Here is a 26,057-nt window from a genome sequence, read left to right on the forward strand (position 1 = left end):
TTAAATGTGACATAGTATAAATTTATTAATTTTGTGAGACTCAATAATTAGTTATCGCATGACCATATAATATAATGCCACAACAACTATTACGTGATACAAACTTCAGATTATTTTGTAAGTTTAACATTATCGTTAAAAAAATTCTTACCAAATATTATGATAGAAGTAATGGGGATATAAGTACATGGGGTTGGAGATATTTATACTCCACTATTTTTATAAATCCATCCCACTTCCAAAAACTAATTGTAATAAGTTCACATAATAGAACATTCAGGTATCTATGAACATTAACGTTGCTTAGGTATTTAATTTAAGAGTCATTATCTAATAAGAGATTCTAAAGTAAGGGATCAATTAAAAAATAAAAAAAAATAGATATTCGAATATATTATAGGATAAAATGCATTGTCATGTGTGTTTTGTTGTCTTTTATTTTATATCCCTCGTTAGAAAATTACTCTTTAATTTTATTTTATTAAATCTTTCAATTTCTTTTTTATTTATATTTTTAAAAAATTGTGAATTTATTATAATTAGTTGTTAGAAATGAAATGGATTTGCAAAAGATTTTTATGAAAATATCACCACCGGAATATATACATGCCGAACTAATTAACCAATGAGCCCAAAATATTTCAACCAATTTGCAAAAACACCCTTTGGAAAATGACAATTTAACGAAAGAAGAACCAATCCTACCAATTTTTTTTTACTCATTGGCCACCAGATCGCTTTAGGCTTGGCGAAAAGGCCGAGATCTTGTCTGGCCCAATGCATAAAATCTTAGGTTTGTTGTGAAAGAGCCAAAATAAAGGGTTTGTGAAAAAAGTCTGAGCCAAGCTAGAATTTTCCAATCATTTTAGATATTCGTATCAACGTTAATTATTCAAAAATTAATTATTTTAAAACCTTCAAGCTTTAGGCAGCCGTCTTCTTTTTTTTTTTTTTCTCCTGATAGGAGATAACATTAATTAAGAGAGAGGATGCTTAAATTAAAATTCAGTACTCAAAGTTAAGTCTATAAACTTTTGTTTTTTACTTATCATTTTATTTTGAGACAACCACTTTCTTTAATTCATTGGTAATAATAATTTATTAATTGTTAACTGATTATAAATTTATAAAAATTAAAAAAAAAAAAGAGTGGGACTACTAGCACCCCTCCAAAATCTTTTTGGAACCCCTTTTTCAATTATGTTCCATTTAATGCCAAAAGTACCCTTTTTTTTAATAAACACTATTTTCATTTATAAATCTTACAATTTCTAATAATTTTCTCATTTTTTTAGTCTTAATAATTGTATTCATCTCTTCAAACTTTCTTTATTGTTTAATTTCTAAAAAAAAATCTAGAAGAAAAAGTAAGAAAAACCATATAAAATATTGAGTATTTTATGGTCCAATACAATTTTATCGTACATATAAACTTTGGGTGCAACAATTAGTTTGAGAATTCTTAAAAAATTATTTGTAGTGAGATAAAATTTTATTTAATTTATTTTCTCACAATGTTGTATCCTAATTTTGTTGCTACATATATTACAAGAGTATTATTTTGGCTTAAAAATTTGCTTCTTAAATTTAGATTAATTTAATGATTAAAAAAATTTATAGATTGCTTTTTAAATTTAGATTATTCTAATGATTAAAAAAATTTATATTGTGCAAGCAAAATGAAATTAAATAGAGAAAAAAATATAAATGAGATTAATTCTATTTATATTTATCTTTAAAAGTAATTATAATATGACAAAAATTTTATAAGATTAATGGGGATACCAATAGTCCAACTCAAAAAAAAAATTCAAAAAATATGTTAAAGCCTAGGTCCACAATAGCCGGCACGGCCTAACCAACCATACATGAATAGACGTTTAGAGGGCCTGGGCCTGAGCTTAGAAAACCCGGCCTGACCCATCAATTTGCCATCCTAGTCGTCTGAATCTCGAACTCAAGTTCCAAATTTGAAGGTAACAAAATTAGCTCTCAGATCTTATGTTGTATGTAATTCCACTCGTCATTTAGTTTGCTTTTAAAAGCATCATTATTTTAAATCGCAGATCTCATAGCAGTAAACCCCGCTCCAATATAGATATATTTTAATAATTTTCTTGTGTTGGATTCAATTTTATAATTTTCTTTTCTTTTCTTTTCTTTTCTTGTAATTGCATTTAATATTAGTGGTGGGTTGCTGTTACAATCTTACGGATTGATCCACGTATGACCGGCTGATCTTATTAAAAAAATTTATGATTATTGCTGTGAAGTGAATAGAAAATTGTTGATTTTGGAACAATGGACAAGTCAGGTGCATTGGATTATATCAACCAGATGTTTCCCACAGGTCTGTTCAACTTCGGTTTATTGAATTTTGCTGTCTTTAAATTTAGGGTTTAATGGGGCTATTTTGGGCCTGATATCGTTGATAATAAAAGTCTCTGCAAACTGAAACTGTTGTAAGAATAATCATAAAGAAGAAAAAAAAAAAGCTGATTGTGCTGCCTTTCTTGGTTAATCGTAGCAATTTCTTTTAGGATGGTTAGTCTTTTTGATCTCATCTCTTGCCTAAAATGCCTTGGTACTGCAACCCTTGCAACCGGATTTCACCTGGTTGTTATCGGGTCATAGTAATTGTTTTTCTGATATATACTCATTCTTGCTAGTAATACGAAAACAGGGAATAGCTTTTTTCTTTTTACAATTATGGCTTGCTAGTTAAAATTGGGCCTGTATACATATAAAACTGCAATGGAAGAAGTAGCCTTTTGGGATATTCTGAATTTAACATGTTGAGAATTGTAGAAAATGAAGACAATATGATATGGTTAGATAAATTATAATCATGCAACTATAAGATTATGACGATCATGATCACATCTTAGTAGGTCGAAATAGTTTATATTGTCATTAACCTAATTTGCATGCTTGGAAGTTCACAATTATCATTTTTACTATTGCGTAAATTAATTTGCTTTTGGTTGTGGTAATATGTAGAGGCATCTTTATCTGGTGTTGGGCCACTTATGCAAAAAATACATAGTGAAATTCGTCGAGTGGATGCGGGAATTTTAGCTGCTGTTCGCCAACAGGTAAAACTTTTTCTCTTGCCGCTCTTCTTCTGTTATACAACGTCAATCATGCAGCATAGTTGGAGTGGATTGTGTTGTCTGGTAGGATTTTTTACATATTTTAATATTTTAGGTTCTGATTTAATGTATGGTTGGATGCTATGGAGTCGAAAGGTTTTCTCTCTTTATGTGCATGTGTTTCTGTCAACAGTTTCCACAATGCCACTGGTTATGATTAGAGCTTTTGTGACATTTCAGGCTACCTACCAATCTATCTACGTTACAATGGTTTTCATAAGGGTGATAATTAACTCAGGATTTTGTAAGGCTACTAACTAATCAGCAGTATGGTGACATCTCACACCATCACTTTGTAATGGATGATATGGCAATTTCTAAATCTTATAGACTACATATTATGTTTAAGGATTATCTTTCTATTGTCTGGATTGGAATACAGGGAAAGCATAAAGCCTACTCATAGGGAATTTGTGACTATAGACCTCAAAGTATCTCTAAAAACACTTCTGTCGGTTTGGAATTAAGATTTAACTTACAGTGAGAACTTGCAATTTTAACAGCAAGTTGCAAGAATAGATAATTTTTCATTAAGTTCCTTGCAATATGTTTCTAAACTTAGAGGACTAGATGCACGCAAACTATGTTTGGCATTGAAAGAGCAGCTGATATTCTTTGATTTGAGGTAGAGTTGGGATTTGCTATCCCTGAAGTCCATCTTTTGGGTTTTCTTCTTTTTGTTACTTGAATTATTTTTCTTCTCTGGAATGGGATTTTTTTTTTTGGGGGGGGGACGATAGTCTGTGTGGTTGTGAGTTCTTTTTATCTTTTCCATATCGTTTATAAATTTTCTTTGGGTAGAGCAGGCCGAATATTAGTTAAGATTAAATCATCTCCATTTTCTCTTCATGTGTGTTGGAATTTATGAGTCATCTGTTGAAACTTTCTTCCAAGTGGGATTTTACTCGCAATTGTGAGCCTCCCCTCACCTTCACATGTGCCTGAGTTCATGCACTGACACACACATGCAATGTAGATGATCCCCTTTATTTTTTGTCTTCTACCTTCTGGAGCAATATCAAGACTACCTTACATTGTCTGATATATTCACCACAATTCTTACAGCTAAACAAATAGTTTATATGTCTTTTTTCGCTCTTTAATTTCTTAGCCATTGTGACTTCAGAGTAATTCAGGAAACAAAGCAAAGGAAGATCTTGCTGCTGCTACTCATGCTGTGGAGGTCAGTTTATCTCTTACAATGTTTAAAACTATTTTATTTTACATATATTTGTACAAGATGGTTTCTTGAAGGATAGCCTCTATGCGAATGTCTCTGGTTACTAACCTGAGTTTACAAGATATGAAGAAAAGGCCTCCAATTTTCAGCTGGGACTTCTTTTTTAATTTGAGTGTTTTGGTTGTAACACAGGAACTCATGTATAAGATCCGGGAAATAAAGAACAAAGCTGAACAAAGTGAAACAATGGTTCAGGAAATATGCCGTGACATTAAGAAGTTGGACTTTGCAAAGAAGCATATAACAACTACTATCACTGCTCTTCATCGCCTTACGATGTTAGGTTATTTATTCTATCACTTTTTCCCCCCGTTATATTGAGTTTGTCTATATGTTCATATCACTATTGTCATCAAACTCAGGCTCCTACGCAGGGCTTTTATATTGAATTACCAATGCTGAATGGAAAGTCAGTGGTTGCCAATTAAGAATTATAATGGTTATAAGAGTGAAATAATTACTAAAATATCAATCATTCTGGGTATGCATATCAAAGGTATTGCTTGTATGTAACTTGTGACCTACAAGTTATTCAGTTGAGATATTAATGTCCAAGATGCCCATGTATAAGTTCTTACCTCTTAATTTTGAACTTATGATTTCAACTATGAAACTTCCTATAAATATTATTTAAAAGCACTGTGTGGGAGCTTGTGATACCAACATAAATTATTTACTTATATGTGTTTCATCAGTGATCAATATGTAACATTTTAACATGCTTACAATGTACTTCATTATTTTATAATGGTTTTGAGCACTAAGTGAATGTCTTACTGATGCACCCTTTCTCATTTCATAACAGTATCTGCTGTTGAGCAGCTACAGGTAATGGCTTCAAAAAGACAATACAAGGAGGCTGCTGCGCAGCTTGAGGTGATTTAATTCTCAAGATTTTAATTTATAATCTTCATAGTAGTTCAGAGATGTTTTACTTTTCAGATATTACTGTGGACGTTTTCTGGTTTTTGGAAAGTTCCTTAAATTTTTTATTCATCTCCTGAAATTTTTTTTCTAGTTTTTCCTGCAGAATGCATTTTCTGTCCATAAAAAGATATGAAAGAAACTTTTGGGATTTGTGAAGTTATGATGATCAATATGTTGTTTACAGCTGGCTCATATGATGCCATTTTTTGTTCTGTCTCTCATTCCACCATTATAGATAAGAAAAGCATGATTCACTTTAATGAAGTTTTTTGATACTTCAATTTTTGTGAAATGTGAACTGCCGCTTTAGTTTAGGGAAAAAGCAAGCTTTCATTTCTCTCATGGATTCAGCAAAATGATTTTTCTCATGTATTTTGTATTCTAAATCCTGTTCTTTCTGTTAAATTGAAATGAAACTTCGACTTGAAATTTGAAGCCATTTTTCTCTTGGATTTGAAATTTGACGGTTTTCATGATTTTTGACTGAATAAGTGGAGGTCTTGACGATTTTTTAAAGAATGTGTATGAAATATTTTATATATACAAGGGTCCTATTTTGATTGTGCTTCTCTCTCTCTCTCTCTCTCTCTCTCTCTCTATCTATATTCTGCTTAGGTATTGATGCTTCTCTCTTTCTCTCTTTCACACACTTTCTCTCTGTCATATAGATCCTACACTTAATTTGGTTTTCTGATTAGCCTTCTATAGATCTCTTTGTAACTTTGAGAGGTTCTTTCATTGTGGACTTCTTGTTCACTTTTTGTACATGTTTTCTCCTAAATATAAATCTCTCAGTTTCCTATTAAATAAATAAATAAAGAAAGAAAGAAAGAGGGAAAAATACCTTTTTTAAAGTGTTTTATATGAGCATTACCTCAATATCTTTGTATGGGAGTGAATCATGCTTACCTAAGCTAATTTTAATGCGTTGCAGGCTGTAAATCAGTTATGTAGTCATTTTGAAGCCTACAGGGATATTCCAAAGATCACAGAACTCAGGGAGAAGTTTAAGAATATAAAACAAATACTCAAGTCACATGTGTTCTCTGACTTCTCAAGGTATGTTATCTGTCTTATGCTCTCTTTTAATTTGTTTATTTTTGAATATTCATTTTGATGTTTATCCACTTGGCATTCCTGAAATTATATTTAGAATTTCTATGATCTTGTAGAATTTCTCTAATGCTCGAATAGATCAAGATATATCAGGCATGTCATAACAAAGAAAATTAGTTGAGGAACGGTGGATAAGCCCTTATATTGGCTTAGGCACAAGGAAAGTCGGCCATCTGTTAGCTTAATTATTAAAGTCTATCTTTAACTATTAGCTTAATTATTAAAGTCTAAGATTAACTATGTGAAGAGGGGGGGGGGGAGATTACTAAGGTAAGATTGGGATTGGATATCTTTTATTTCTTAATAGGTGAAAAGGGAGATCATTTATCAAGAACTTATGAATTGCTTGGTGATCCACATGTGAGGATTGGTTTTTTCTTCTCTCTTTGGGGAAATCAAGGTGTTCTGGTCGCCTGGAACTATAAAGTGGTGAAGGTGGTCAAGTCTGTCGTATCTACTTTGTTTCCTATAAAAAATTAATCTAATAATGATGTAGATAGTGACGATACTGAGTTTATGGGACAATTGTCCTAGTTAAAGGACTGGATTTTGTAAGAATTTTCATTGTTGTTTTGTTCATGTTCTTCGTGGTTTGTAGGGAGAGATTTGAATGTGGTTTATTATGGGTTGGGAAAATCTATTAGACTTGGGAACCAGTGAGGGGAACTTTAATTGTTTCATTTGGGAGACAAATATAAGAGGTTCTGTTTTGGATGAAGCTTTGTTTACGTCTTCCAATTTAAGGCTTAATTCGTCTTGGATACAGGTTAGGTTCCTCTTTACGCCGTAAATAGGAGGGTGATTGTACCATATGTTGAGAAAATTGAGAAGAGATAAACGGTAGCTCAAGAAATTGTGAAATTGTTGTTTGATGTAGATGCGTTTAGGTAATGCAATACTGAGGGGTCATTATCTCTAATCATAAGTCATTCAATTATCATTTGCCGAGTTTTGGTGCTTGGTCTCTATTTACTATGCATTGTTCTTCAAATGGATTTCCTAAGAAATGATTGGTCAATGCATATAGTATGCTATACTCATTTATGGTGAAGTATTGCGATAGATAAAACAGAAGGATTTTTGAGGAAGGATTATGGAGAAAGTGCTTGAATTGAGAGAGAGATTTCCTTTTGTTGACTACTCTTTGGGCTTTGGTGACAGAAATTTAGGCATATTTTTCTGTTTTTTTATTCTGTCTAATTGTGAAGCTGTGGTTTTCTTTAAGGATGATTGTTCTTGTACATGTTTGTATATCGTGGATTTCTAGTAAACTATACGTGTACTTTTTGCAAATAATATTCTCTTTGTTTCTTACAGGAAATGGATGCTCATTTATAAACTGACTTCTTTTTTTCTCTGTTTCATCTCAGCTTAGGTACTGGCAAAGAGACAGAGGAAACTAATTTGCTGCAGCAATTATCGGATGCTTGCTTAGTTGTTGACGCCCTAGAGCCATCTGTGCGGGAAGAGTTGGTAAATAACTTCTGCAGAAGGGAGCTAACTTCATATGAACAGATCTTCGAAGGAGCTGGTTTGTAAGACTATCACAGTTTGCATTATTAAGAGTCCACTTTGCTGTCCTAGAACCTGAAGTTATTCATATCTCATGTGTACAGAGTTAGCTAAGTTGGATAAAACTGAACGACGATATGCATGGATCAAACGTCGTATAAGAACTAATGAGGAAATATTCAAAATTTTTCCTCCTTCATGGCATGTTCCTTATCTGCTCAATATCCAGTTCTGTAAGAAGACAAGGTACTAAGCTTTTACATCAATTCTGAATCCTTGGTTAAACTTAGTATAAATAAACTGCTTTTTGAATCACTAAATATGTTTTATCTTATAGTTTTTGTTAATTGTGCAATAGAAGCCTTTAATCTGCATGAAATGTTTTTTATTTTGTATTATATTTGGAAGCAAACCCTTGTTTGGAAAATCATGGAGGAAGCAGGGGAAAATCCAAATTGTTTTTTTTCTTTTATCTTTTTGGGTCTTGTTAGAGATTTTTTTGTTTGAGGAAAAAGTATTGGTTTTTGGCTTAGTTGCATTTTGGCAATGTTTTGAGTATTTGGAATTGAAGGAATAGGAGAATTTGTGAGATGGCTTTGAAGAATGGATGAAGATTTTACATGATAAAGCTAGCGTATATTTTTGTTACCGAGCAATTTTAGGATATATTTTTGTTCTTTATTCTTAAAGATTGGGAGGCAATTTTGATCATGTGTGGTATAACGGTGCTGTGACTTAAAAGCCACTGCTGCTGTAATTAAAAAAAAAAAAGGTTATGAAATAAATTTGAAAGTGTGGTAAATATGACTTTTAAATAATAATTTTGACAAAAAAAGTACAGATGTTCTAGGCTTTTCATTTTACAAGGGTGAGAAAATCAACTTAGCTTCTAAACTACAGTACAAAGTGTTTACCAAAAACTTTCATGCCATAGCTTTTAAGTTACAACTGCCCAGCCACAATACTCAAATAGGGCCTTGATTTGATTGGTGTGATTTTTCCTTCATATACATGGACCACTCATTCTCAACTTTGTTCCTTTTTGCATTAATGATGTTATCTTTTCCTGTTATGAATTATCACATTAATTTCAGATGGAGTATCTTATTGCATTAACGATGTTCTCTTTCCCTGTTATGAATTATCACATTGATTTCAGATGGAGTATCTTATTGTGCTGTAGTATTGCAAAGAAATTTGGATGTAATGGCTTTCTGTTTACAGGAAACAGCTGGAGGGGATCCTTGACAATTTGACAGAAAGACCAGATGTCGGAACATTATTGTTGGTAATTTATATTCTGTAACTGAATGCCGATTGATAGCCTTATTAATTTCCTAATTTTTCTATGACTCCGTTGTGGTAGTCAAATTTGCGCTTGACTGCATCGTTTTAGATCAGTTCATTTCAAATGTGCATTTTCCAAACTATATCCTTCATACTTGTCTTAGCTTCTTGTATTTGACTATTCTGCTGCATTTTTTGAATTTAGTTTTAATCGTTACATAACATAAAGTTCCCATTTCTTTCCAACTATTTCTCTGTTTGAGCATCCTCTGAAAGGGACTACATAACTCTTTGTGCTATGTAGCCTCTTAACGGTGAGAAAGCTTACCTCTGTCCTGGTAGTATATTGTCAATGAGCTATACATAAATGGTCAACTTCAAATACTAACACCATGGCCCTAAGATTATCATGGTACTGAAAACTATTGGACTGTTCCCCTGTCAGGTTTGTGCACATATACACCAGCTAATATATTATTTGTTTTGCTCTTAATTGGTTCGTAAGGTTAAGTGGAAACTTGTTCAGACTACTTTTAGACCAACAAAGTTGGCTTTCTATGGATTTACTTGTCATCTTTCTTTTAGCTTCACTCACTGTGCTTTACGAAAATGATCCAATGAATCTAGTTTTGCTTTGGACTTCTCCGGAATTGCTTCTGAGCCTTCAATATGAGTATCAGTCATCTTTTAATTTTTGGCAATGTATTTTAAAACGAACCTGTGCAAATGTTCTTTTCCACCACTTATTTATCCTGATAAAAATTGCTCTTCCAATTGTCATGCACCTTTAAGTAAATAAATTATTCACGAAAGTATCCTTTCGATCCTTTTACTTTGTAAAACTGAATCTGAGAGCTTTAAGCAGTATCAATAGTATGCCTTCAATTAAAGCCAAATCGTTCTGATTAGGTAGTTTCTTTCAACTCCAAATCTCCGATAATAGTGTCATTATTTGGTGCAATCACTTTGTACTAAAGTAATACTGGCCTTTCCACCTTGAAGTATCATTTATTACTATTATCATTATTTTGATAAGAAACAGAAAATTTTAACATTCTGCCTTCTGATATGGTGTGCCTGAAATAGATGGTTTTAGTATCTTCTCAGAACAGAGTAATCTAATATAAAAATTGCAGATGCTTTTAAGGTGATTAGTGCCATGTACAGTAATTGTAGTCAGTATACTATGTTTCTTGACTGCTTCCATTTATGGTAAGTTATGTTGTTAATGCTGTGTTGTATGTTTTGAGAACTGTTTATAGGCATTACAAAGAACCATAGAATTTGAGGATGAATTGGCAGAGAAATTTGGAGGAGACAGCCGCAGCAGCGAGATTGGGCTTGACATTGAAGAAATAGGTAGACCAGAGAACAATCGTCAGAATGTTTCAGATATTCGAAAGAAGTATGAAAGAAAACTTGCTGCAAATCAGGGAAACTCAACTGAAGTATGCATTTTCTTCACCATAGGTAGTTGAGAAAAGTTTGCTCAATGCACTATTTGACGTATTATAACATGAATTATTGTCCCTGTTGATTCTGTGTTGACAGGAAAAGGATGGAAACAAGGACTTGTCAGTGCCAGGAGCTGGGGTGTGTCTTCATGTTTTGTTTACTGTTCCATCTTCTACAAAGATTTTAATATATGTGTCAGTGATATAAATAGGATTGCCAACTTAGTTTTCTTTGAGTTCATTCCTTGTCATGTTATTAGGTTGTTTTAATCATTGCAGTTAAAATTCTGGAGTAACTTTGTCCTATTTGATGGAAAATCTAAAATGCTATAATGACCAAGATTTCTTCTCAGGGAGTTGATGTTTCATTTTTATAGTAAGTTTGATGTGGATGTTTACCGTTTCGTTCGTGCCACTGAATATGTTATTTCCTAAGGTAGTATTCTGTATTATGCTTGAGGCATCTTTGAAGGAGGTGGTTTATGTTCTTATATGAAGGTTTAAGTTAATAAAGAGAGAGAAAGCTCCTGAGAATTATCTTTCATCGTTGATTGTGCAGTTCAACTTCCGCAGAATCATTTCATCTTGTTTTGAACCTCACTTGACAGCTTATGTAGAACTGGAAGAGAGGACATTAATGGAGAATCTGGAAAAACTTGTTCAGGTGGTTTGGATACATAAGTCATGATTAGTTATTTCACGTGTTTCTTTTTCTAATACTTACTATAATTTTTTTTCTTCTTTCTGATAGGAGGAAACATGGGATATCGAAGAGGGAAGTCAGAATAATGTTCTACATAGCAGCACAGAAGTAAGTATTCGTACATACATCATGATACTGATCATTTTGCATGTGATGTGCTGCACCCTTGTAGATTTGGACTAGCGTCCGAGAGTTTTCTTAATTTTTAGGCTCCATTTAGTATAGCTCTTTGTTAGACCTATGAAAACTTATGTTAGGCGCAAATATAAAGGGGCATGGGCTGTTTAGTAATTTTAGGGGCAGGGGCAATTTAGTAACTTTATTATTAATTAGGGTTTAGTTATAAAGAAGAGATTATGGAGTCATTTAGGGTCTATGTTGAGTTTTGTCTGGTATTAGGAACCATTAGGAGTTTTGGGAGAAATTGACCGATCTCTCGAATTGTAGGTCAGGATTGATTGCTTGTTTTTTTTTTTATTTAATCAATAAAAATCAGCCTTAATTTAGCCCTAAGTCCTATCAAAGTGGTATCAGAGCAAGAATCTTGAGACAATGGCAGCGAAGAAGGTGGACGCGCTTGAAGAAAAATTGGAAGCAGAGGTTGGATCACTCAAGGCTATGATTGATGAGCGATTCAACACCGTTGAACAACAATTTTCATCTCTTGAAACCATGTTGCTGAAATTGACAGAACTCCACCTCAACCCACCACCGGTAGCATGGAAGGGCTATGGCGGTTTGGCAGGAGAAGGATCTGGTGGCACGGAAACCGAGGTGGGCGACGACGCAGGAGTTGAGGTGACCGGGAAGGGCGAATTGGGGGAGTTTGGGGGTGAGACACAACCTGAACAGGCTGGATTTGGGCCCGAGCGGGGAGGAATTGGGTCTGGACAGGCTGGATTTGGGGCCGGTAGGCCAAGAGGAGGGATTTCTAGTGAGAAAGGGTGCGGTTATGGTCGAAATACGGCTGGGCAAGGAATTCCAGCCCACTATGGTGCTGGGCAAGGAGAATTTTGGGCTGGATCTTCGGGATTTGCAGACACTGGAGTAGATTCGGGAGGTTGGAGACCTCCAATGGCACGAACTGGGGCTGGTCAGACTCAATTTGGAGCGGATCCTAGGGTAAGGAAGCTGAAAATGCCTATTTTCAAAGGCGAGGATGCCTATGGATGGGTGTATAGGGTAGAGCGCTATTTTACTATCAATGGACCCTCAGAGAGGGAAAAGTTAATGGCAGCGGCGTTATGTTTGGAGGGAAAGACGCTTGGAGAGATTTCAAGCCACTCAAGAAGGGGATTTGCATGAACAGTTTTTTTCCTTGACCCAGGAGGGAACGGTCATGGAGTATAGGAAAAGTTTGAGTTGCTGTCCGGGCGTCTAGGGGAAGTCTCAGATGCAGCGCTGGAAGGGAATTTTATAAAGGGACTGAAACCGAAAATCCAAGCCGCGCTACGCTTGCTGAGGCCGAGAGGGTTAGGGGAGACAATGGAGTTGGCACAGATGATTGAGGACAAGAACACAACAAAACAGATTAATAAGAGCAATTTAGTCAGTTTTTCATACCGAAATAGCACACCATTGGTAGGTCAGAAAACCCAGACCTTGAGGTTCCAACGAGAGTTCTAAAGCACACCACGGGAGGTCAGAAAACACAAATTAAGGGGATATAGAGAGATTCCCAAAGGGATCGGGCTAGTGGCGCACGATCGGGGGCGACTTTCAAACGCCTCATGGAAACAGAGATTTAGGACAAGAGGGCAAAGGGGTTGTGTTTTCGATGTGATGAGAAATCTTCCCCAGGGCATCGATGTAAGGACAAATTACTACAAGTTTTGACTGTGTGTGATGAGGAGGAAGGCGGAGGAGAAGCCGAGGAAGAAGAGGTGGAAGAGCAAGAACGTCTTCATTTAGAGGTCGCTGAGGTTTCGCTTAACTCAGTAGTGGGATTTACACCAAACCATACAATGAAGATAAGAGGGAGAATAGGGGAGCAAGACGTAGTGGTGTTAATCGATAGTGGTGCAACCCACAATTTTATTTCTAATAAAGTAGTAGATCGGTTGGGACTTTGTTTGATGGACATTGGTAGTTTTGGGGTGGTAATGGGTACTGGGAAGGTAGAAAAGAGTAGGGGAATATGTAGAGGGCTGATCTTACTATTACCAGGGGTTCAAGTGGTGGAGGATTTTCTTGCGTTGGACTTAGGAAGTACAGACGTCATTTTGGGAATGAAGTGGTTGCAGACGCTAGGAAAGATGAAAGTGAATTGGAAACTATTAACAATGGAGTTTCGGGTAAATAGTCAGGTGGTCGTGCTACGGGGTGATTCGAGTTTGAGCAAAACTTTTGTGTCCCTAAAAGCCATGATAAAGGCGATTCAAGACGCGAGGCAGGGATTCTTGGTGGAGCTACATAGCATGGTAGGAGGACGGACAGAGGCATCAACAGTTATTCCGAAACCAATTCAGCAGCTATTGGAGCAATTTGAGGGGGTTTTCCAGATGCCTAGTGGCCTACCTCCGCGACGAGAACATGAGCATGCAATAGTGTTAAAGGAAGGGGCTTCACCTATTAGTGTCCGACCATACCGGTACTCTCAGATACAAAAGAACGAGATTGAGAGGCTAGTTAGGGAAATGATAGAGGCCAGGATAATACAACCGAGCGTGAGTCCATTTTCAAGCCCGATCTTGTTAGTGAAGAAAAAAAATGGGAGCTGGAGATTTTGTATCGACTACCGAGCGTTGAATAAGGAAATGGTACTTGATAAATTTTCTATTCCAGTGATAGATGAGTTGTTGGATGAGTTGGATGGGGTGTCAGTCGTTACAAAGATAGATTTGAAGTCGGGATATCACCAGATACGGATGCGACCAGAGGATGTGCATAAGATTGCATTTCGGACTCACGAGGGACATTACGAATTTCTAGTTATTTCGTTTGGCCTTACAAACGCGCCAGCCACTTTTCAATCATTGATGAATAAGGTATTTCAGCCCTATTTGAGGAAGTTTGTCCTTGTTTTCTTCGACGATAACTTAGTTTACAGTCCACTTTGGAGGATCATGTGGGTCATCTAGAGTTAGTATTAAAGGAGTTACAGAAACATCAGTTGTATGCCAACCGAAAAAGGTGCTTGTTTGCACAGACAAGGGTGGAATACTTAGGGCATGTGGTGTCGGCAGAGGGGGTTTCAGCAAATCAGTCTAAGATAGCGGCAATGCTGGAATGGCCTCTACTTAAGACACTAAAGGAATTGAGGGGTTTTTTGGGGCTCACCGGATATTATCGGAAGTTTGGGAAAAGGTATAACACCATAGCATGGCCTCTGACCGAGCAGTTGAAGAAGGATAGTTTTCAATGGGAGGAAGCAGCGACGCAAGCTTTTGAGAAACTAAAGCGGGCCATGACTAGTGTTCCGGTGCTAGCATTACCAGATTTTAGCCGACCATTTATCGTAGAGACAGATGCATCGGGGTATGGGTTAAGAGCGGTCTTTATGCAAAATCAACGCCCAATCGCTTCCTTCAGCCAAGTATTAACAGCTAGGGCTCGACTCAAGTCAGTTTATGAGCGCAAACTCATGGCAATTGTGTTAGCTATTCAGAAGTGGAGGTCATACCTCTTGGGGCAACGTTTTATCGTTCGAACCGACCAACAGTCTCAAATTCCTATTGGAGTAACGGATGGTGATTGAGGAACACCAACGCTAGTTGTCGAAGTTACTAGGCTATGATTTTGAGATACAGTATCGGCCGGGGTTAGAGAATAAGGCGGCAGATGCCTTATCGTGACGGGAGGAGGAACCTCAGTTGGTAGCTTTATCAGTGCCTTTGGTGATGGATTGGGATGCATTGTTACGAGAAATTGAAGCAAACGAGGGGTTGGTAAAGATCCGGACAGCGATGTTACGTGGGGAACCGGGATACCCGGGTTATTCTATGGATGGACAGCGACTGTTATATCAAGGGCGTCTGGTGCTGCCGAGGACATCACTCCAAATACTGAAGTTATTACGGGAGTTTCACGAGAGTGCTATTGGGGGACATTCCGGTGTTCTAAAAACTTATCGGCGTTTGGCCGCAGAGCTGTATTGGGTTGGGATGAAGAAGGATATTGAGGAGATGGTAGCGTGGTGTGATGTGTGTCAACGCCACAAATATATGGCAATGGCGCTAGGAGGGTTGTTGCAACCATTATCACTACCCAATAAGGTTTAAGAGGAGGTAACGATGGATTTTATTAAAGGACTGCCACATTCGGATGGATACACGGTGATCTTGGTGGTGGTCGATCAACTAAGCAAGTATGCTCATTTCATACCCTTACGACACCCTTATACTGTTGTGATGGTTGCAGCGGCGTTTATGCGTGAGGTGGTACGTTTACATGGAATTCCGGAGTCGATAGTAACGGATCGAGATAAGATTTTTCTGAGCCACTTTTGGAGGGAGTTGTTTAAAATGCAGGGTACAATTTTGAAGAGGAGCATAGCTTACCATCCACAAACTGAGGGGCAGACTGAGATAGTCAACCGATGTGTATCTACGATTTTTTGTGTTGGACAAGCCTAAGCAATGGACGAGGAGGTTAGCATGGGCAGAGTATTGGTATAATACTTCTTATCACACCGCTGCACAGACCACTCCTTTTAAGATCTTGTATGTGCGAGATCCTCCACATTTGATGTACTATGGTCAAGGTTCGACACCTGTATCGCAGGTGGATCAATACTTGGAGGAACGAGATCGAATACTTGATGAGTTGAAGAGGCATCTATCTAAAGCGCAGCAGATAATGAAAAAAACAGGCCGACGGTCATAGGAGAGACGTACAATTTGCGGTAGGAGACCGAGCTTATTTGAAGTTACGGCCATATCGACAGAAATCTCTTGCGCGACGGAGGAGTGAGAAGCTCTCCCCTCGGCATTTTGGGCCCTATGAGATAGAAGAAAAGATTGGCGAGGTGGTGTATCGGTTGAAGTTGCCACCAACATCGGTCATTCACCCGGTATTTCATGTGTCTCAGTTGAGACGAGCTATTGGAGAACATACACCCTCTCCTTTGCTTCCGCCAACGCTGACTGAGGATATGGAGGTCGTGCTAGAACCAGCGGCTGTGGAGGGAGTACGCCAGGGAGTTACAAGACAACCTGCTGATACAAAAGTGTTGATTACATGGAAGGACTTGCCAGACTATGAGGCGACATGGGAGCCATATGAGTTGATACAATAGCAGTTTCCCGAATTCCACCTTGAGGACAAGGTGTCTTTTTGGGAAGGGAGTAATGCTAGACCTATGAAAACTTATGTTAGGCGCAAATATAAAGGGGCAGGGGCTGTTTAGTAATTTTGGGGGCAGGGGCAATTTAGTAACTTTATTATTAATTAGGGTTTAGTTATAAATAAGAGATTATGGAGTCATGTAGGGTATATGTTGAGTTTTGTCTGGTATTAGGAACCATTAGGAGTTTCAGGAGAGATTGACTTACCTCTCCAATTGTAGGTCAAGATTGATTGTTTATTTTCTTTTGATTTAATCAATAAAAGTCAGCCCTAATTTAGCCCTAATTCCTATCACTCTTCAAATAGAGCTTGTTGAAGTAGAGTTTTTACTATTAGGACTTTTACTAAAAAAAAATTAGTTGTTTGGTTGTCAAAGAGAGATTTTATTAGAAGTTGTGAAGTTGTTTTAATAGACAAGTTTTTTGAAAGTTGTGGTAGAAAGGAATGAAATAAGATTGTGAAATAAATCAAGATATCTTAGAGAATTTAACTTGTTTATAAAGCTCTGTAAGACTACAACCTCTACTCTCAAAAGTCTCAAATTTGAGATTTTTCTAGTAGAGGCAAAATAACATTTTTCTTAATCTCTAAAAGTTCTATTCAAATGAGAACCAAACAACCAAAAAGAAAAAAAAATAATGAAAATAGCTTTTGACATTAAATCTTTACTTTTTGCCGGTAGAGAAGTCATACCAAACAGGGTCTTAGTGTACCTGCATCCTTTTATTGATATGTTCATTTATTTTAAAGCCTGGTTGATCTGCCTGTTTGATGCATTAAGTAATTACTTTTTGTCTGTTGGATGCTGCATTTCTAATTTCTGGGACTTGCACATTCTTTCTTTTTGGCAGCATATTTTAACATCTCACTAGTATTACAGCAGAAATGGCCAGAAAAATAAAATTAGAAAATAATTAGTGGAGATATACAGCTAATATGATAACCTTGAGCAATATCTTTCCTATTCTAGATGCCTTTTGAAACATTCCTGATCTCAACGACATTGTTAATTTCCAGATTGTTTGTGGGGTTAACAGTGAGCTTGTTCACCTTGTGTAATCTCCTTTTCTATTAATACAACATCTTTTTGTTGTTTATTAACAAAGAAAAAACAGTATCACTTTAGGGAAGTTTAACTGTATGTGACAAAGTTTACTAGTTAATTTACTTGATTTCTTTAAATTGGTCATCTATAGTATTTATTTTACGCTGCAGTGAATGAACTTCACTTCATCTACAATCAAACGATTTGGCAGTACTGCATAGAAATTTAAAGTTTGTGGTAGAGAATTCAGTATTCATATTTTTCACCTTTCAGCTTTTCAGGAGGCAATCACTGTATTAATGGTTGATGTACGTTCAAATCTTCTCTTTGTAAATGCAGTCATCTGATTGCATTTTGTGTTGCCAATGAATATGTCTATTTTTATATCACCAAGTATTATTTTTATGAAGGATTTAACTGAACACCTCTCTAACCTTGCTGCAAATGAAGAAAATGTCAAAGGAGCAAGTTGGTTGTTTAATTCAGACATGTTCATCTGTCTGGCAAGGATTTCTACCAGCCTCGATTAATAAAATGCCTAAGTAACTAGATTGGCTTATTAACAACATGTTCAAGTGTTCCTATTTTATGGACGTCAATGCTTTTTTAAGTATATAAACTTAGCTGTTATTGACTAATTAATGTCAGAATAACATTAACTTATCAAGTCATTAGATAAGGCAATTTAAAGTTTGGTTTTCCAAGAGTATTTTGCCAAAATCCTCTCATGCCACTTTGTTTTGGATGCGCTATGTATGAATACATTTTGTATGAGTAAGTTCATAGTTTTTATTTCAATTTTGAAATTATAGTATTCATTGCATTTACTTACCCTTTGTTGTTCATTGCAGTTGTTTTTTATAATCAAAAGGAGCTTAAAGCGATGCACTGCTTTAACGAAGAGCCAGACATTATTAAATTTGTTCAAGGTGCATTAAATTTATTTATTTGATAGCTCTGTCATGCTCTTTGCAGCAGTAGTTCATTTTATGTCAAACAAGAAATAAAATAAATAAAAATAAATTAAAAAAGAAAAAGGATTCCGTAAGTCTAGTGCTAAACAAAAATGGTCAATGGCCCAATGCTTTGTCGGGAGTTAATTAACGAAAGAAGCTTTCTGTTGATGATTGGGACTGGGAAAATTTTACTCAAAACTCATTATATAAGTGACATTAACAACGTGTCTATAGCATTGAGGATATTAGAGAAGGATTGGTGAAGCATTATGTTAGTCTATTCACTTATGCCTAGATGCTCGACATGCATAGGGATACATTTACATGTTATGGGCTTTTAAAACAATAGTACTTTATATTCCTTTTTTTCTTCTGTTTCGTATTAAAGTCAGATATATAATTATAGATCATCAAATCTTCCTTTAACATACATGAGTCAGATATGTCATGCCGATGGATATTCCACGTATGACTACCTTCTTTCACAGTGACTGACTTGCTAATCTTGAGCTTTGTGCCTCCTTTTTTCATGCACAATGAATTCAGTATTTGGCTTATTATCATACCACCAGACAACCAAACATTGCTCAGTCAGTTTCTTAGGGTATTGAGGGCCATGGGTCAGATGAACAATAATTGAACTTAGTGACAATATGGTTACAAAGAGATAATACATTTGAAATTGTTAGAATTTTCATGCTTTTGTATTTCTTAAAAAACATGTGTATGTGAGTGTGTGTAAGTATTCCATACTAATTTCAGCTTGGATAGCATTGATAAAAGTCATTAATTGGGGAGCAGCTATGGTGTAATATCATTATTTAGAATTTATGATCTTATAGGATTTGTAGTTCTTGGGCTTGGGGATTTTTGACTTTTTTCTTTGCAGACTTCTTGTCCCTCCTCTATGTACATTTCCTACATCTAACATACTTATATTGTTTCTGGAAAAAAGAAAAGGGATAAAAGTCGTTAGTGGAGAGCTTAATTTCCTAGGAAAGATAACAACTCTTGCATTATTATTGCAGTGAAATACAGAATGCCATGTGTGCAATGAAGGTTCTAATAACTTTGCAACTAACAAGCCAACTTGCAACAACATACCAATGAAAAAGCATAATTTGACATTTTCTCTTGTTGATGAGTTTTTAGGTATTTCAAAGAATTCTAAAAGCATATGCAACAAAGCTTTTTGCAAGACTACCAAGAGGTGGTACAGGGATTGTTGCAGCAGCTACTGGTATGGATGGACAGATAAGGGTATGGGATTGACATTTAATTTCATGAACCTTTTGAACTTCATGGAAAGTTACATTGTTATTGTACCAAACACTGATCGACATTTGTTGTCAATGTGACAATTTTATGCAGATATCTGAGAGGGACGAAAGGGTTATCTGTTATATTGTGAATTCAGCTGAATACTGCCACAAAACGGTAAGTTTGTTGCTCTGTTTATCGTGTTTCCCTGTGATTTTTTATTCCAGTTTCATCCTTTCTGTACTCTAGTTCATGTGACCTGACAAATTATTGCTGCTATATATTTCACAAACAAGGTTTGGGTATGATATTCTATTGGAATATCTTGAAATACTGTATAAAACACTGAATCTATATGTAAGGTGTTTCTTAGCACTTTCTGAGCTCAAGTTGATGATCACTTTACTCTCTTGGTAGAAAGGACCGAATAAAAGGGATGGATAGAGAGAACAAAACAATCTAAATATACTTACTTTTGTCTTTTTTATTAATGTTTTTGGCTTAGAACAAAAGAACTTCTAATATAATAAATGGATTACAAATGAGTTGGTGGGGGGGGGACAAGCTGTCCACAGAAACAAGGATAAACTGTCAATGAAGTTTGTAAGGGCACAAAAGCTTCACATAAAGTATGGCTAATCTCATCTCTGTAGGTTGAATATTCTTAATGAAATTAATGTGCAGTTTCATTGGAATGAGATAATCATTCATCTGCAATTGTTGATACCCATTGAATGAATATGCAATAGTTGTTTAGTAATGTCCTCTGCAGTGGTTCGTATGTCATTCTTTCTAGCTGCCTTTTGTCTTTTTTGTCTTCAAGGAGGTGGAAATTTTAACGTTCCAGTTTATTTAAAATACTTCAGTGACATGCTGGGTGGTTTGAATAAGGCAGGGGTATGTATACGTGTATGATGAGTAACTGGGTGTGTCTACTTTTACAGTCTGGAGATCTGGCTGAAAGTGTGTCCAAAATAATTGATTCTCAGTTAGCAGATGGAGTGGATATGTCTGAAGTGCAGGTAATATGATTATTTCATAAAATATCCAGCATATCATGATTCACCCTGTCACATTTCATAATCCATGGAACTGTGCAGGACGAATTTTCAGCAGTGATAACGAAAGCATTGGTAACCTTGGTTCTTGGCCTGGAAACTAAGTTCGATAATGAAATGGCTGGAATGACCCGTGTTCCATGGGGTAGCCTAGAAAGTGTGGGTGACCAATCAGAGTAAGACACATTCATTGAAAGCTTGGAACTCTAATTTCATAAACTTCAGAAAAATTTCTCATATTACCATATTGACTTTGTAGGTATGTCAATGGAATAAATATGATCCTTACTAGTAGCATTCCTGTACTTGGAAGCCTTCTTTCACCCATCTACTTTCAGTTCTTCTTGGATAAGGTGAATATAAAGAGATGATATGCCTGAGCTATCTGTTGCCATCAATCACAATTTGTCTTTTGGTCTTACACATTCATTTTATTGCATTAAGGTTCATTATTTTTGGTTTCTTTTCTGTATGCTATATATTCTTGAAAACTTACGCCATTGGAACAATCTAAAATTACTTAACTACATAATGATTTGCTCAATTTGCATAATTTTACTGTTATCGTTTATTTGTGAATGATTTCTCCACTTGGCTTCAGTTATTCTTCAGGTACTAGATGCATTTTGTTCATCTCTTGAAATAAATAAAATCAGGAACTTTGCGCAATTCAACATCATACTTTCTTTTGGAGGATCTTATTTTTTTTATAAATACATCAGCCAATTGTGCTTTTTCCTTATTTCCGTGCAGCTCGCATCATCCCTTGGCCCACGATTTTATGCCAATATTTTCAAGTGCAAGCACATATCAGAAACTGGAGCCCAACAGGTAGTGATGATTTGCAAACTTCATTTGTGTTCATTTCAAATTAAGCATGTCAGTAGCAGGGAAGCAGCTCTAATGCATGACATTACAATAATTTTGAAGGGCATTTTGATCTACATTTAGAACTTCAATAAAGCTCATCTGTAATCAAGACTTGAAGTATTTGAATTTCATTCTCTGTTAAGTCTAAATCGTAAGATATGTACTTAATGCCTAAAGGTTTGGAACAGTAATGACTGGCTGGATAATCACCTTGATGTTTTCCTTGTTTCGATTCATTCCCCATGCTGTAAAAAATGATTTTATATGAATGGTCTTTGGACCAAAAGGAAAAAATGTTTCATTTGTAGAAATATTACTGTTATACTTTGTGCATCATAAACATTAAAAGAATTTTGACCATTTCACATTGATAATTTTTATTTGAATGCTGTTTTGGAGCTGCTTGCCTACATTAATTGTTCTCTTAGTTCTTTCTTTGAATTCCTTTTTAATATTATTTGAAAATGCTGTATGAACAAATAAAAAATTGTATTTGTGAACTTAGATCTTGAACACCTCAAACATATGCATTTTATGACATTGCAAGGTGATTCGTTTTCTTGTAATAATTGTCTGTATTTGTCATGTTGTTCCCAAAATAAATGCAAAATATTTATATTAATATCCCGTCTCTAACTTATGCTGCTTGGTCAGCCTTCTGTTGTGGGAGAAATTTCTTTCCTTTTTCTCCAAAGCCAGTGCACTGAACCATTAGATTGCTATTGAAAATTTCATATCATGTGATTGATGCTTGTAAAAGCTTTGCTCCTCACCTTACTGTATATATGTTAATTTATTATAAGCAATCTTTTTGAATGATTTTTTTACTTGTGCTTAAATGGTTTGATTTTATTTCAGATGTTGTTAGACACGCAAGCCGTAAAAACTATTCTTCTAGACATACCGTCCCTCGGTCGACAGGTGAGTAGCTACGCTTAAATAAAAATCAAAATGTTCAAAGACCCTAGACCACAATTGTACAGTTTCTTGTTGCTTGTTTTATCTTTGGCATGATTATTTTTGCCTGCAAATATTTCATGGCTGCTGTTTTTCTGTTACTCCTATATATGGCATGACATTTGTTTGAGTCTAGTTGCCAGCTTTGCAGCTGTAGTGCTGGTTAAACTGTCATTAGTGACCAAGAATTTGTTTCCAGTCTAAATTAGTAGATTAATTGCTCCAAAAACAATCGAAATAAAATAATAAAAATAAAACAATTACAAAGTTGATGTAAGTGATTTTTATCTTTTCATTTCTAGAAGATGTTGAGAATCACTTCTAGTTAGGCAAGTAAGAGTATAAAGGTGAACCAATGTAGAAAACATTTTGACTCAGCTCACACTGTTCAATATAACTTTTTATCTACTTTAGATTGAAACAGAAGGGACTAGGAGGATAGACATGAGCTGTGGCCATGAGGGAAACTATGTCCTTTCAATAAGTAGAACTATCAACGAGTTAATTTGTTAATTGCTTGAAATAGTTGGCATGGTCTTTGAGATGTAATCTTGAAATTAATGAAAGCTCTTAAGATGTACTCTCCCATTTAGGTGATAAAATGAAATCACATACTGGCTATAGATGATCCCAGTGAGATAAGTTTAGTTACTTGATAGGCTGTATCAGTGCCATATGCACTTCATTTCAGTTGTAAATTCATGGAAGTATTTTTGGTGAGACTTGATTTTTCATATTTATACCGATCCTTATTCCATTAAACCTATCTAAATTCCTTAACCTGTTCATTTATTTCTCTAATACAGACGTCAAATGCTGCTAGCTATACAAAATTTGTAAGCCGCGAGATGAGCAAAGCTGAAGCACTTCTGAAGGTGTGTAATCACATTACTGACAGATTTTGCTTTCTGGCTAGTTACAGTTTCTTATTCCTAGATTCAAATTGTTTATTCATCATTCAACAGGTCATACTATCCCCGGTTGATTCTGTGGCAGACACATATCGTGCATTGCTACCCGAGGGAACCCCTATGGAATTCCAGCGTATCCTAGAGCTTAAGGTTAAATTCAATTTCCACTTTGATTTCCTTAAATACATGTCTTAGTTTGTGAGTTTGGTATTGGATGATAAGGTTTCAAACCTAGTTTCAAGGCCTGAGGATATGAATAAATGAAAGTTATTAAACATAAATGCTGTCTTAATTACGAAGGCTATGTCTAAGACCAGTGTTGATGCATGAGTATAGGCGACTGGAAGAGGCAAGATATATATTTTTTCAGAAAAGCAAATCTCATTGCAATATCCTTCTGTATTTGGATTTGACTAGGAGACTATCATAGACAATATAATTTCCATTTACTAAAGTCGATTGGGTGAAGCCATTTCGTTGAAAAATGTATGGGTGTTGGACCGTCCAAACTGTTTGTCCACATGGTATCATGCCACTCTATTCATCCTATGTTCTTCTGAATTCATATCAGAGCTTACTCGTCTTAGGACTGTGGTATTAATGTAAGAATTTGTTGTGAGATTTTAGTATACATTAACTTTCTTGGCAGCTCCAAGCGTGTATTATTATTATTATTTTCCTCTATTATATAGCTGCCCATATTAGAGGAAAACTATGTTGAGTTGTTAATTGGATTTTGGAATGTGCAGGGCCTTAAAAAAGCTGATCAGCAGACTATTCTTGATGACTTCAACAAACATGGTCCGGGGACTACGCAACCTACTATTGCACCATCGGTTGTGCCTGCAGCCCCTCCTGCTCCCCCATCTTCAGTGATTCCGAATTCTGCTTCCGCTGGGTTTATCACTTCACGGGAAGATGTATTAACCAGAGCAGCTGCACTTGGACGAGGGGCTGCGACAACTGGATTCAAGAGGTTCCTGGCTTTAACCGAGGCTGCAAAAGACCGGAAAGATGGACCTTTCAGAAAGCTTTTCAACACATAACATTCTCATAATATATCATTTTTAACAAATTTATATTCAAATCCTTCATTCCTTCCCCGGCCGCCACACCCCCCCTCCCCCCCCCCCCCCCCCCAAACAATAACAACAAACAAAATTTGATGATCTATAATCGCTTCTTACATTTTCTATAACTGGATCCAGAATTTTGTGTACATAAAAATAGTTAATGCATTTCCCTTGTAACATCTTCAGTTCTGAGGCGGCTGAGTGAGAACGTGGGCCTAGTCATAGTCTGGAGAGTTCCAGATTGATATCGTATACTCATTGATATTATTCATGTTTCTTTAGCTCAATTTTTCTCGATGGGATGTGATTCTGTGTGATCCCATCTCATTTGGGACGGGATTAAGACATATTTTTATCTCATAAAAAAATTTAGGGACGGGAGTGAGATATTTTTTTATTCCAATTACATATGCGGGACGGGAGTAGAATTGATAAATTTCGTCTCATTCCGTCTCATTACCGATTAAGAATGAAAATTTCTTTAATTAGGATTCTATCTCTTTTGGGACGGGGATTAAGATATATTTTTATCCTAAAAAAAAATATAGGGACGAGACTGAGATGTTTTTTCATCTCATTTACATATACGAAATTGGACTGGAATTGATAAATCTCATTCTATCTCATCCCATTGTCAAATCCTAGTTATGACTCTTGTTTGAGTTCACATATTCAAAATATAATGATTGATGCCTGCTGTAGCAATCAAACCCGAATTTGGTCCAACTTTAAGGGGCAAAACGCATATTTTAACAAGATTGTTATGAACTATGGGTGCGTTTGGCACACTGTATTATATTACGTTGAATTGTATTAGCATTGTATTATAGTAATACTATGCAATGTTTGGCACTACATTATACTGTATTAATTTTTTTGTAATTAATTTAAATTTTAAATTTTATTATATTAATATTTATACTCTTATTAATTTTAAATTAATATTATTCAAATTTGTTCATATTTAAATATTTATTATTAATTATATTATATTATAATTTATTAATTTAATATAAAAATAAAAATATAATATAATATTATTGAATTAAAATTTATATATTTATTAATTTATATTAAATTATAATTTAAAAATAAAAATGTTATATAATATTATATTAAAAGTTATCTTTATTTTTTATTATTATTATAAGGAAAAACAAAAGTTAAAGCAAAAAGCAAATGGAAAAGAAAGAAGGAAAAAAAAAAACGCAAGCCGCCAAAGAAGGAAAAGAGAAAAAAAAAATGTAAGC

At 35.4% G+C, this 26,057-nt stretch overlaps 1 protein-coding gene across 1 annotated transcript; it reads left to right on the forward strand.

Annotated features, from left to right (window-relative positions):
• Positions 1-2,012: 2,012 nt before the first annotated feature.
• On the forward strand, positions 2,013-24,992 carry LOC102630431 (vacuolar protein sorting-associated protein 53 A). The gene is made up of 24 exons (XM_052431873.1): positions 2,013-2,350; positions 3,001-3,095; positions 4,279-4,335; positions 4,525-4,675; positions 5,198-5,268; positions 6,254-6,378; positions 7,806-7,966; positions 8,052-8,193; positions 9,172-9,235; positions 10,497-10,682; positions 10,786-10,827; positions 11,248-11,352; positions 11,440-11,499; positions 18,574-18,651; positions 19,831-19,938; positions 20,050-20,115; positions 20,883-20,960; positions 21,039-21,172; positions 21,256-21,349; positions 21,750-21,827; positions 22,725-22,787; positions 23,630-23,698; positions 23,789-23,884; positions 24,484-24,992. Exons 1-24 carry the CDS (start codon positions 2,302-2,304, stop codon positions 24,778-24,780), a joined length of 2,469 nt encoding a protein of 822 aa, XP_052287833.1. The 5' UTR covers positions 2,013-2,301; the 3' UTR covers positions 24,781-24,992.
• Positions 24,993-26,057: the final 1,065 nt, after the last annotated feature.

The sequence above is a fragment of the Citrus sinensis genome, chromosome 8, assembly GCF_022201045.2.
Source record: "Citrus sinensis cultivar Valencia sweet orange chromosome 8, DVS_A1.0, whole genome shotgun sequence".
In the NCBI taxonomy this organism is placed as follows: domain Eukaryota; kingdom Viridiplantae; phylum Streptophyta; class Magnoliopsida; order Sapindales; family Rutaceae; genus Citrus; species Citrus sinensis.